The sequence below is a fragment of the Lontra canadensis genome, unplaced genomic scaffold (assembly GCF_010015895.1).
Source record: "Lontra canadensis isolate GAN:19392208 unplaced genomic scaffold, GSC_riverotter_1.0 scaffold3, whole genome shotgun sequence".
Classification (NCBI taxonomy): Eukaryota; Metazoa; Chordata; class Mammalia; order Carnivora; family Mustelidae; genus Lontra; species Lontra canadensis.
Window position 1 is genome coordinate 9,493,347 of NW_022630997.1, and position 14,119 is coordinate 9,507,465.

Consider the following 14,119-nt stretch of genomic DNA (forward strand, 5'->3'; position numbering starts at 1 on the left):
AGGTCACTTGGGGAACACTTTGTCTAGTATGAGCTGAAACAAAACTTTTTTTAATATAGTGAATTTTCAACTAATTTGAAAATAAATTTATTAGGAAATTACTTATTCAGAAGCAACAGTCCTACTCAAAATGTCACTGCAGTTAAAAAACGAAACAAAACAACAAAACCCCCATATTCCACAAAGCAATCCAGGCTATGCAACCACCCTTGAAACTTGAAAGTTCATGATACCAAATCCATCTATTTAAAATACTGTTTATTTGTGATTTAACATTAATTAGCATTACATCTAAGAGCAATATCAGATAACATTTATACATTTTCCACAGGACACAGAGGTTCATTGGCTCATTCTTTATGCCAAAGCAAGTAAATAGAGGCATTAGCAAAAGGTGCAAATAGTTCACTGTTGCGTTTAAAAAATATTTATGCACATTGCATTCATTTAAGATATATATATATTTAAAAAGTTATGGAAAAGCATAGTTCACAGGTTACTGTTTCTACATACGTTGTAATACAACATAAATGATGTAGAACATAAAAATTCTCAAATACAGAATTAAGCAACTGAAAGTTTCCACTAAGAGATTAAAATACTGATTCCAGTAGTTAGTGAGATCTAGAATGAAATTTCCAGGCTCTGTTTCAACTTTGCATCATCGTACACATAGAGTCAAACAGAACCAGCCCCAGAACACACTGTAATCAATGTGATTTTTTACATCCCAACTCACCCTCCAGAAACACTTCAGATTATTTTTACCCACTGACCACTTTGGATCATTGATTTTACACTGATTTGTGACATCACTTGGGTGATGGGGGGGGGGAAACTATATTAAGCCTAGGTTTAAATTTGTATTTACATTAGAATGAAAGTTAACTGAAGTAAGGTAAGAAAATTTTGTAAAAATCAAGAAGTGGTAGGTTTTCTCACTGGGGGATCAGACCCACGGATTTCTTCTAGTACTGCCTTCTAAAGATACAGAAATTAAAAGGAATTGACCCTTTTAAAACTCAAATATCAACCAAGAAATATGATTTTGGCAAAGCAGAATTTTAGCAATTTGGGACATGTTTCAAATAGACTATGCTTTAAATCCTATCGTGACTGAATCTTTATCAAACTAGAATTCTTTGCATGACACCACTTTTGTTCCCTTCATTTTTCACTTTCTCTCTTCCTTTTCATTTGGTTACCATAGGAGAGCTTCTTCATTTGTTAGCAATACTCAGAGAAAAATACATGATAAGGTTCAAATATGAATCTAGTTATACCTTGAAATGTTCTAATCCCCTTTTGATACCAAGTCCCTGGATTCTTGAATTATATTTAAGTATACTTAGTACCAAGCAGCCTCAAATGTGCTCTACTGTTATATGATTGGCTAATATGCTTATGATGCTTTTATATTGAATGGTATACAAACATCTCAACATACAAAAATCATTTTTGCCAGAGTTAAACTAAATAACCCATGTTACGTGTACAAAATCCCCTTTGTTGAAAAATAAGGGGCTTTCTAAACTAATAAAAAAGGAAGTTTTCAAAAATTATAGTTTACTAAAATGATTTTTTTTTTTTGGCAAAGAAGGTTACTTCAGGTGAGGAAATTTTATACTATGAATAAAATTCCAAATGAATCTTTTCTTAAACTTTTCTTTAAAAAAATTATGTGCCAGTGTATACTAATGCTATAGATTCTTAGAAGCTTTTAAAGTGTTCTGTTAATGCCCACTGAAACAATGGGAACCCCAAAGGTACAGTCAATAATCGTGGTAAAAAATTATATTCTGATTACACAGTGAAGCAGGTATTGAGAAATAAAAATTCTCTCTCTCGTTCACTGGTAATTTGTTTCCAACAGATATTATGCAGAAGGCCTGAAGTAATTCAGACAGATATCTGTTTGTGATGAATTATAGTAATACTTCATGAGGGCAGAGCTAACTAAAACTAGCAAGTGTTTAAAAATTCAAAACCTTTTTTGGACATATAAAATGAGATGAATTTGAAATTGTTTTCATAATGTTTTTCTTTTAGTAAAATCTCTTTCCAGTTCTTAAGTCCAGTTTGCTACATACCCCCAATCTTATCTACCACTGCATATTAATGATCAACTTAAATGTGGTATTTAAATGTGCAATGTCACATTGTAATAATAGTTATAAAAAGACTTTAGTTAGGCTTCAACTTTCTCCTTTTTTTTGTTCTTTTTCAGAAAAGAAGGAGTACGGAATTTCTTCTTTTTCTTGGATGGTGATTTGGAAGGTGAGCCTTCAGGTGACAGGACTTCTTCAATTTTTTCTGGAGACTTAATGGTAATCTCGATGTTCTCTATGGTCGTGCTTGTAGTTAACCTACTCACTCGCTTCGCAAGCTCATCTTCAACATCATGCATATCATCCTTGCCATTCACGACCATGACAGGCACTTCCATGGAGATGAAGCTCTTGGAAAATAGCTCATGGTTTTCTACAAAAGGGGAGGGGGTGGGTTTTTTTTTTTTGGTTATTTTCTATAGTTAACAACTGTTTTATTTTATAAAACTGAAATGTTTTAGCAATGTACTAAGGTATTACTTTGAATTCAATAAAGATAAATCATTATCTTAATAGACTATGGGTCTATTAGCAGGAAGCTAATTTTCTCACATAGTATAATGGCGAAAGGCGCAAAGTTATTAGACCAAAGGATGAAGGATAGCTAAGTCTGGTTTGATGATTTAACCGTTTCATTGTAAATCAAGTCAATACAAATGAGGAAGACAACATGTATTTTTCTTTAATTTGGGGGTCATTTGGCAATTAAAACTGAAAAAGATTTCATGCTTCTGATTGGAAGATGTAGGACAAACCACTTTTAATTTCACAAATTCTCAAGAGCTAAATCGGTTGCCAGAATCCAAATTAAGGTAAATCAATATAAACTCTGAACAGAAGTAGCCCACCATTTAATAAAATAATAAATAAATAAAATTATTGGGAGCTTTAAGTAAAATCCATGGCAAACTTATTGCAATCAGGAGTTCAATTTCTTTACATGAAAACAAATGACAGAGGACAAACTCTTAAGACTAACTCAGTGAATGCTATGGGAAGTTACAGTGAATACCTTCTAATTTTTCAGGGATATTTTGCGGTGACTGAGTTTGAGACTGAATTTGTGAAACAGATGAAGCGTCATCTGAGAGTAATTCCTGCTCAGCATCTGTTGGATGAGAGTTTAGTTAAGAGCCATGCAAAACAAAGAAGCATAAGATCTCAAGGAGGTTAGTACATCAAACTCCTGCAGACGTACGATAAACTCTTCAGCAATGAGCTGAGCATGCTTGCTGTCCCACAGAATAGTAATTACGCATTAAGAGGAGGTTAATGTGTTAACATTTCTGGCTGCTAATAATAAGTTTACATACATGCTTAGTAAGGAAGCATGGCTAATCGCGGCCCAGGCAAATAATATGTATGCATTTAGCTTTTGCTTGAGTGTTAGAAAACCAAACTATACTGAGCAGCGGGTGATGAAAATCTCTGATGAAAGAATGACGAAGTCTCACCAATGATGCTACATTCATGAGGCAGGCAGAGTGCCTCACTGAATTTCTGAACAATATCCAATTAGTGATTCCTGTCAGAGCAATATTAGTGAGCTAATTCAGAAGGCCATAATGAACGTGGAAGAAACTACTTATAAAAATATATATATAAAAGGTGATGGTTCTAGAGTGCAGTATTTATTACCTGACATCTTTAGGCTTTCAAAACAATGAGAGATTAAAGAGGGACATTTTATAAAATAGAAAAACAGAGAAAGTTTCCAACCTTATGTTAGAATAAACAAATGCAATAATACCACTTAGAACATTTGGTATGTTCACATTAATGAGTTAGGACGACTCCCTCTTGTGACAAAGGCACCAACTAACATACTGATAAAAATCGTTTCCTTGATGATCCACTTGTCAATTCTTTCTACATGATACCTAACATGAACAAAAATTCTCTATTAGTTCTGTTCTGCCTTGGGTAAAAATTTCAACTGTATGTTGTAGATGCTGTAAAGCATAGGCTTTTACCTTTTTCTGGGGTCACAGATGAGAATTCTCCTTTACCCTGAGTGCCTCCTTTCCCCAAATGTGTATCATACAAAATTAAGCATATATTTTTCAGATGGCTCATGGACTGTCTGGAGTTTATCCAAAGACTCAAGATTGAGAACCCCTGCTATAAAGAACTTATTTTTGAGAAGAAGGGAGCTAATATTTAATTAGCTGGGGTTTCATGAACAACTTTTAAATATAATCCTTACTTAGGGTCCTAAAGTCAGAAAAACTCAACCTCACAAGAGTGCCCATGTGTATAAAGAAAGTCACAGCAAAATTTTGGCAGTTTGCTTTTGAGATAGTATTGGTACCTTGCGATACCAATCTCTCTCTCAGCAAGAGATATTTTACAAAGTATTATTAAAGACACACAATATATGCTGTAATGTTTAAATCTGTTACTGTATCTACATTTATTTTAGCTGGTAATTCTTTACTTATCTGTGGGTATCACTGTACTATGGAAGACTTTCTGCCAGTCATCAGACTGCTTTCCGAGGAAAGCTGTTTTCTCTACATGTTAACATAAATGGACTATGGGGACTCTGCATTTTAGCTCCACCCACACTCAGCAAGTTCTGGGAGAGATAACAGAATAACCGATTGCAGAAGGACATTTAAAAACAACAACAACAACAAAAAAAACACTGACTGCCTTCTATCATCCAACTCAAGGTGTTCTGCTGTTACTAGTACGGTTATCAGGCTTAACCTGAATATGAACTAACCTTCCAAGCCTTGCTGTTTACGTTCGATTGTCTTCTTATACTCTTCAAGCTCTCCTTCTGTGAGATCACTGAAGGGGTTGGGAGGAGCGGGTGGAGCCTGATCGTCATCTTCAAATTGCATGGTCTTGTGGAGGAAAAAGATTGAAAGATCAGAGGTTATTCTTTGGAACTGGATTAGGGGGCACAGAACATAGCTGAAGGCTCTCAGAATGATGGTGGGAGAATGGTAGGAGCCTGAAGAATTCTGTAGATAAATGGCCTCAGATAAAAGAACTACAAAATTAACATTTGGGGATTCCCTAGAGAAACAACCAATGACCCTACGGTGAAGCTCACCAGTTCCCAAGCTCTGCATGCACCCAGAGCATCTGACTGGCTTCCCAGTGCCCCATTCTTAAATATAAACAGACGACCATGTATTACTAGACACCTGAGGAGTGCTTCCAATATGGAAGGGAAAAACCAGGAAACAACAACAAAAAGAGAACTTAGAAGAACAAGGAAAATAAAGGTAGCTCAAGAGATCTTAAATTGATTCCGTTAGAGCAGTAAGAGAAAATGCTGTATCCATGAAGAAGACCAGGATGTTATTTAAAAAAGAAACATTCAGGGAGTAAGAAGTCTTAAAAATCTTTAAAAATATATCAAAACAGAAAATTAAACAGAAGGATAATAGTTAAGCAAATCTCCTAGAAAGTAGGAAAAAAAAACAAAGCCTCTGATGAGGCTCAAAGAGGTTCAATTAACAGTAAATCTTGACCAGGTGCCTGGGTGGCTCAGTGTGTTAAGCCTCTGCCTTCAGCTCAGGCCATGATCTCAGGGTCCTGGGATCCAGCCCTGCATTGGGTTCTATGCTCAACAGGGAGCCTGCTTCCTCCTCTCTCTCTCTGCCTGCTTGTGATCTGTCAAATAAATAAATAAAGTCTTAAAAAAAAAAAAAACCCAAACAAACCAGTAATCTTGACAGAAAAAGAGACTGGAGGGAAAAAACTATTGAAGAAATACATTTTAAAAATTCCCAGAACTGAACTATAGGACTTTGCAGATTCAAAGGGGTTACTAAATGCTAAGAACAAAGACTGAAAGAAATCTATTACAGAGCACATCATCGTAAAACTTCACAACAGGAGGGATGTAGAAGAGGTCTAAAAGAATAAAAAGGGGCTCTACACTCCCCTTCTACTTCTCAACAGTAACATGGAGTTAGGGGACAACAGAGTGATGCTTTCCACATTTTTGAGGTAAATTATTCTAACTAGAATTCTGTGTCTATTATATGAACATATGAGGGTAAAACACAGGATTTCAAGGTGTTACCTCCCGTGTATCCCTTCTCAGAAAGCTAGTAAGAGGATATGCTCAATGATAAAGGAATAAATCAAGAAACTGAAGACAAGATGTAGGAAACAGGATACTACACAGTCAAGAATCAGAGGAATCTTCAGGATGAGAATGTGTGGCTGGTCTGAAGAGCAACCAGTCCAGATCTGGTCTGGAATGACAGAGCAATGAGAGATTACCTGTTACCTTTGACCCTTTGGAAAATAATAAGGCTTTAAAATTCCTTTGAGAAGTTTGGGAAAAACTAAGCCAATGCACCCAAAATACAAAGCCAATGACAAAAGGAGGCACTTACTAATTCCAGGGGTCAGAGAGTAGTATAAGAAAGGCGTTGTAATCATGGGATACTATCTCGCTCAGCAGTAAACACCGAAAGCTGATTTAACAAGGAAAATGTAATATAATCTCTCCCCATTTTCTCATCTCTGAAATCAGGATTCATCTAATGATTAATGGCTTCCTACAATTTATAACTGTGAGGGTTTTTTCTCTTTTAGTGACATACAAAACAATGGCACTTCTTACAGTTGATGACATAGGTTCAATGAAATCAACTGAGATCTAAAATTAATAGGCCGAGAAAAAGCAGAACAAAGAAGCTCTTTAGAAACATGAAGGTAAATGCTAGAAGAAAATCCTTGGCCCTTAAAATTGGGAGTTGAAGGTGATATTTTAAGTCTTGCAATTATTTGACTTTTTAACTTGTGCTTATATTAACTTTAGTAAACATAAATATTCATTATAAAAAACAAAGAAATTAGTGCGGTAGATCAGAACCAAAGATCATACTGCTTCATGGACTTACAGAAGGTGGTTTATCCACAACAATTCCAGCAAGCAATTGAGACTGTGGTCCTGCTGTTTTCAAGTCATACCGGTTTTGTTCTCGAATCTGAATTGAAATACAGTAACAAGTTCTTGGGGGCAACTATGCAGATGACCTTTACTCTCTCTTTTCCCACAGGCTTGCTCTCTGACCACCCAGAGCCTCTTTCATTCCTGTCTCCACAAAGCCCTCTCTGCCCAACCCAACAACTCACATTCATCTCCTCCACTCTTCTCGATGTGTGATTTCTATTGTCTTACATGGATAGAGAACTACATTTTCCACTAACGCCAGGGCTCACTTTCGCTAATACAGCAGCAATATGTTTAATGCTTCTTCCTCGGGTAGCCCACTCACCAGTGACTAGCAGAGCTGAAGGTATTCAATACAAGCTAAAAGTAGGAGTTTCAAATTATTCTTTATTCAAACCCCCAAGTTTGGTATTAATCAGATTTAATCACCAGCGATTTGAACATAAAATGGTATTAAAAATGCCTCCCCAGGCCACAGAGGACCACGTCTTACCTTATTTCTCTTTTCTAGTACCTCATTTGGGTTTGTGTTTAAAGGAACAAACTGATTTGGATCTTCAATTTTGATAGGTGTTCCACTACTAACTTTAGAAGAGTCCTCTGCTCTCATCCACTAAAAAACAAAAAATTTTATAGAATAAAGCTTTGTGTTAAGGAAAAAGGGTAGGTTCTTGGTAACTTTATAGACTCAAAGACAGGGAGCATATACTGCCAATATTTTAAAGAATTTCACTAAGCAGTATTTAGTGGTCAATTACTATATATCTCACACTGTTAGAAAAAGGCTCATGATCAGCACTCAAAAAAAGTGATTACTATTTACATGAATACTCATTTATATGGCTACTTAAATTTTCTCCCTTTGGCATTTTCAAATACGATGCTCAAACACTCCAAGCACAGATACAGAGCTTGATCTCGTATTAACTCACATTTAGAGATGGCGCCTGCATTGAAGTTTCTTCAACTGATGATGGCTAAGTCACCAAAAAGGACATAGGAATCTTTTAAGATTTAGTTTTCCAGACTTCATTTTTTATTTCTGGTTGCCAGAAAAGGCCAATTACCTGACCAGCATTTTACAGAGAGGGTAATCTGGTAGTGACCCGTAATACAAAAGAAGGATAGGGATGGCAGAGCCTTATAGAATTTTTCTTCACCCCATATTATATCCCTAAAAGAAGGCTAATATTCATCAAGATTAATAATGGCTGGCCATCAGTCTCTGTCAATAAAATTAATTCTGGGAAACTAAGGAGTTTAATTATGTTCTTTTACTAGGAGATTAAAAAAATAGGTTTCTTAAGATTTTATTTATTTTTTTAATTTTATTTTTTATTTTATTTATTCATTTATTTAATTTATTTTTTTGATAGAGTGAGGGGGAGAGAGAGAACATGAGCAGGGTCAGAGGGAGAAGCAAACTCCCCTGCTGAACAGGGAGCCTGATGTGGGGCTTGATCCAAGGACTCTGGGTTCATGATCTGAGCTGAAGGCAGACGTTTTTTAATTGACTGAGCCACGCAGGCTCCCCAGGAGATAAGATCTTATAGACTAGGGAGAAACACTTTGATGCCTAGGAACTTCCATATTGAATGCTACTGATTTTTATGATAGGATGAACAATTATGAGTATTTAGAGGATATTTGGTGATAAGCACTCTAAAACTAAACCAAATCTGAAGCAAAATGTTGAAAAAGATAAGACAACCCATGTCTCTCTCTATAAGATCTTGCCTAAGGATAACTATGTGCAATAATTCATGAAACTCTGGAACCATTATGTTTTGGTAACTTTTATAGATCTGATTCATGGGTATAATATAAACTGCAAAGCAGTATCAAATAGTGGATTAAGGAGAGGGCTCCAGAGTCACTGTATGCATCCAAATCATGACTTTACTATTCACAGATTATTAGTTAACCCTTCTCTGCCTCAGTTTTCACATCTATAAAATGGGGGAGGGGTGGAAACAGCATCTTCTTTTGTCTTAAGAGAATTAAGTAAAAATTCCTTTATGGCCCAGAAAACAAAGTATCTTGTACAAAGTTTACACCTGATAAATGACAGGTTATTATTATTATATTCTGCTTTCCCAGTATTTTTAACAGAACATTCAATTCACGAGTAACTAGGCAAAATGTTTAGTAACAGCAAACCACATAGAATAGTGACATACTGTGATTTTGGTCCTGGGACTGGTTTCACCATTCCGAGACTCCTCAGGCACATTCACTTTCATGTAAGTATTTGGGGAGTTCAGCCATCTTGTTTTTTCACGCTGCTGTCTCTGTGCCATGTATTTGAGAGGAGAGAGTGGTACTGTGTCATCCTCAAAGGAAAAAGCAGTCACAGTTGCTGGGATTTCCACATCACTCTTGTGCCTGGGCTTCTCTCGAATGAGAGGATGCCTGTAAGCATAGCCTGTTCTATACCCCTAAGGGAGAAAAAAAAAACATTTGAAGCAACCAAACATGTACCGAACACAACATTTGGACTCTAATCCTTTAAACAAATGATCAAAAAGACTCCTCTGTCAAAACACAAAGGGGAAAATATCTTTCAAACCCCACATAAACTCCACGTAACATTAGAGTTGAAATTAAGCAAATTTCAAGATCTGGTTGAAAGAGATTCCAGCTGACAATGCGATCTCCACTCACACAACTGTTCCTGACAAAGGTAATTTCAAAACTGCTGACCAGAAACATTTTCCTCGTTATTTTCCAGTTTTCTGGAAGCCAAATCTCAGTGCTCATTTAAGTCTTTGCTTCTGGGTCTGAGGGAAAATCTATCTTCTGACCTTAGTGGAGGAGGGTAAAATCTCAAGATGACATTTGCACGTTTCACCTTTGATTCTTAAAAATGTGGTAAAATTATACTGGAATGCCTCCCGCGGGTCAAACTCAGCTCCCAGAGGCATAAAGAGGGTCCCAGATAGTCCAAAGGGAGATGGAGGCATTTGCTCTTGAATCTGAAGACATGAAATCCAAGTTCACATACAATTTTTCACGTACCAAATTATCCAGAGTCCTCATCAGCCCTTCAAACTCAATCTCGCCAACTTTCCATTTCTGATGGGAACCCATATTCACTCCTCCTCCTCCAGATGCTGCTACGGTGTAAGTGAAAGCTTTATACTTCTGCGGATCCAGCACAAGCAGATTGTCTACTCCACCTGCCCCTGCTAATGCCCGCACCTGTAATCAATGGCAAAACAGGCACAAGACTGTAAGGATTATAATGAATATTTTACCTTTAAAAAGGTATATTTATTTTTATTTTTTAAAAGGTATAATTTTAATTCAGCAAATACCTGTAACACTTAACCTATATAGGTTATAACTAACCTATATAACCTATAATATAGGTTATTAACTAACAAGAAAAATAAGGCAACATACCTGTGAAAATAGGCAGCTGAAGTATCTTTTCCATCTATCTGAAAAACATACCTTCCAGGATTCCGACCCTCCCTCATGGAAAACACAGTTAGAGCCATTCCTTCTAACATATTTCAAAAAACTGAATTCTCTTGCCAAATTTTAAAGTTAACTTGCAGTTTTCCCATGGCTATCCTTTTTTTTCCCCCTGAAAGTTATAATTTCAAAGAAATACAGACACTATACTGTGAATTTAAGGATATTTAGGCAGAAGTAGTCAGGTTATTATCTTGAGCTTTTCACAGCTTCATTTGAGAAGAGGAGGAGGTACTATTAAAGCGGGGAAAAAAAGTTGGTTAAGACATTAAAACTAACAGAAAAGTTTTTTCCCCTTTTCTGTGGCCCTTCCAATAAATTAAGATTATTACCATTTGCTTCAAGATAATCTTCATGAAGATGGAAACTAGGTCTGTTAAAAATACATTCAGCTTCTCTGAGGAAAAAAGTAGCTAATGACCATCCAACCTATTATAATAAGTCTGAGGGTGTGCAATTGTTAGAAACTGCAAGAGTCTGTAAGACTTCTGGCCCTGCCTGCTCTTACACTTTTTATAAAAGTGGCTGTAATACATCTGATCTTTGAGGACTGACCGTTGCCTCTGTTTCTCAGTTAGCGCCATACCACTACAGGATAAAAACAGAGATATATAAATTTACACTATCTTAAAAAGCAGGATTGGGGGAAAATGATGTTTATGAAGCACTCGGATTTGTGTGTGTGCATTTATATGTGACATTTTTCCCTCCTATTTTCAATTCAAGAGATAACTGAGCTGATCCTTTTCATTCAAGTAAAAGAGAACTTCTCTTAAAAGGCAAAATAGAAAAAAAAAAAAGACAAAACAGAAAGCCAACAGGACTTTGCAAATAAGTAAACACAAAACCCAACTCAACAAGCAAATTACAAAGCAATTAAAAAAAAAAGTGTGTGTGTGGGAGGATAATTTTTCCTACCTGAATCTCACAGGCTATCTGCGCACTAAATATATAATGAAAAGCCTCCTCAACTGTTTCTCCAAGGGCGACCACACCATGATTTCTGAGTACCAGCACCTAAAATAGAAACCCAAAGCAATCACTTGAAATAACTGGCATAGCTCACACTGTTTTCATCAACAGCAAGAGCAACAAAAATAGCTCCTTCAATAGAAACTCTACTTACATACCTTACAACTTGGTCCCAGAACTTTCTGCAGTTGAATTCTCTCCTCTTGTTCATCAAGTGACCCTTGGTAGTCATAATAGGCGATATCTCCCAGGATGAGGGACTCTTGCGAAATTGGAAGGATCCCGCACTTCATGGAGGAGACCTATTTGATTGGGTCCATGTCAAGAGGACACATTTAGTTACTAATTACACTCTCTGAGGAACCTGATTCTTTAGTCAGCTCAAGAAGCACTAGCCTCGTCACTGTGTTCACCATTCCAGCCCATCTCCCACTTCAGCTCATCATTTCTTCCAGGGGGGGGAAGAAAAAACCAAAAACGGATATAGGGGATACAAGTCGATTTAAATGTTATGCCAAATATTATGAAAGAAACTTTGCTTCAAAAAACTCAGTACCCAATTATTAACTGATTAGTTAAAAATGCCTATGTTATCTCTCCAGTTGTTTCTTACAATGTCAGCATTTGGTCCAAAGGAACTTTCGCTTTCTGGGTAATCAGAGAACTAATATTTTGAGTAGGATTCTGAATGATGGGATGTGAAAGTGTGTAGGTAGTAAAGCATCATGTAAGGAAAACGACAAAAATAATACCCTTCCCAGAACCATTGCTGCTTTTCGCCTTCAGTGACTTACAGCTGCTGTTGCAAGGGTATGGATGTGTATTACACACTTAACATCAGGACGTGTGGAATAGATTGCAGCATGGGGACTGAAGCCTGTATGGTCAATTTTCAGATTAGTACTTCCTTGATCAACCACTTCTCCTATTATATTGACTTTCACCTGGAAAAAATCAGAGAGACATATTTAATTGGTGTCAATGGATCAAAGACATGTATCAAAGTCTGTCTGTGGTCTACCAGCTAAACCAGGAGGTGGCAAACTTTTTTGTCAAAGACCAAACAGTAAGTATTTTAGACTTTGTGGGCCTCTGATGCAACTACTCAACTCTGCCACTTTATGCAGAGCCATGAAGAACTGTTAAAAAACAAAAAAAACAAAAAACCAAAAAACGAGTGTGACTTTGTTCCCATTAAACCTTATTTACAAAAACAGTCTGCAACAAAACTTAGAGTTTAGTAAGAAGTAGTTTCCAAAAAGCCAAATAACTTAAAACTCTTCACTAAAGGTCTGGACAAGGTTACTAAACTCACTGGAAAAATTTCCATTTGCTAACACTGCAGCACCCAGAACCAGTGTAGTTCCTGCCATTCTAGAAGCCAACGACACTGGCTATGAGCACAATCACGGAAAAAAAAAAAAAAAAAAAAAAAATGCTACACGGTCAGCCCCTCTGCTCACACCAATGGAACTTTGCTGAAATCTATAAAATACACAGACTCTGTGAGTTTTTAAAAAATTCCAGAGTATATAGGGTGGAAAAAATTTCAAAAGATTACCTTCAAAACATGGATAGGTTCACTGACAGGATCAACTTATTTATTAGTCTCTTTTAACTACCTTGTTTTTCTTTACCCCTAAAGCTTTTCTTACAAAAACAACATAACCTTCCAAACGCTTTCCTGTTCATTAGCAAACATTTCCCATCCATACCTTCTCTTGTTCTGTCCTGTACCAAAAACTAAAAGCTGTTAGAAAAGCACAAAGAAGGACAAAGAAAGTAAGGTAGGAATGAAAATTATACCAAATTGGAGGCTGTAGCTTCAGAAAAAGACAGGCCTCTAGGAATTATTATTATGTGGTCTTGCTCCTTACTTATTCTCACCTGGGAGAAAGAACAAAAACAGGGAATTACTGTGAGGGGTTCATATTAACAGTGTAAATGCAACTAGGAATGTATTTGCAGTGAATAACTAGAAGAGATCGTGGGGGGGGGTTAACAGGAAGCAACAGAGCAGAAATTAAAGGAGTGCAACGGGAAACTTTCCTTGAAAAGTTTTCTTCCCTCAACATGCAAGCACTTGCTAAAAATTTCTGACGTTAGTTTCTCATTTACTCAACCTACCAGTAGTGTTATCCTGGGAGTTCTAAGGTTGCTCAGGGTCAACTACATTCATGAGAAAATATTAACTGAATGTGGTAATGACTATAATCTTGATTTACAACATGGAAATTAAAGGGAAAAGGGGCAAAGGAAAGAGAACAGTCTCTTCCTGGGAAGGAGTTGAGGGAGAGATGGAAGGGGAAACTAAGGAGTGGTGGAGAGGGAAGAGCCCTAAGGAAGACCGCACCTGAGCCACTGTGACCACAATTCTGTACTTTTTTACTTCCAAATACTGTCTAGCTTTCAAGTGTGACAACATGAAAACAGATGATAATGGAAAAAAATATACTTTAAAAATAAAGCCCAGGGAGGAAACTTCCCTGACCCCCCTCTATTTTTCCTGTGCCAAGTGCTTTTTAGTGACACTCATGCTCAAATATAATTAATATGGAGAGAAAAAATTCTGCCAGAAGAATTTCCTCTTGGGATAGGTTCTGCAGTTGGTTGGCACTAAAAGGACACCACA

The 14,119-nt window shown here is 36.6% G+C and overlaps 1 protein-coding gene across 4 annotated transcripts in view; it reads right to left on the minus strand.

The window, feature by feature from the left end:
* Nucleotides 1-241: 241 nt before the first annotated feature.
* The window catches only part of ADD3 (adducin 3), a 121,347-nt gene continuing 107,469 nt past the window's right edge, over nucleotides 242-14,119 (minus strand). For 3 of the 4 annotated variants that reach the window (XM_032880456.1, XM_032880446.1, XM_032880473.1), the window contains exons 5-15: nucleotides 13,294-13,374; nucleotides 12,282-12,431; nucleotides 11,646-11,789; nucleotides 11,434-11,532; nucleotides 10,054-10,236; nucleotides 9,216-9,473; nucleotides 7,529-7,648; nucleotides 6,983-7,069; nucleotides 4,837-4,960; nucleotides 3,121-3,216; nucleotides 242-2,481 (exon numbers count right to left, since the gene is read on the minus strand). In XM_032880456.1, coding sequence (XP_032736347.1) covers nucleotides 2,189-2,481; nucleotides 3,121-3,216; nucleotides 4,837-4,960; nucleotides 6,983-7,069; nucleotides 7,529-7,648; nucleotides 9,216-9,473; nucleotides 10,054-10,236; nucleotides 11,434-11,532; nucleotides 11,646-11,789; nucleotides 12,282-12,431; nucleotides 13,294-13,374 — 1,635 coding nt within the window. In that variant the 3' untranslated portion in view covers nucleotides 242-2,188. The remainder of the gene's footprint in view (nucleotides 2,482-3,120; nucleotides 3,217-4,836; nucleotides 4,961-6,982; nucleotides 7,070-7,528; nucleotides 7,649-9,215; nucleotides 9,474-10,053; nucleotides 10,237-11,433; nucleotides 11,533-11,645; nucleotides 11,790-12,281; nucleotides 12,432-13,293; nucleotides 13,375-14,119) is intronic. The other variant, XM_032880465.1, reaches the window with a different exon arrangement.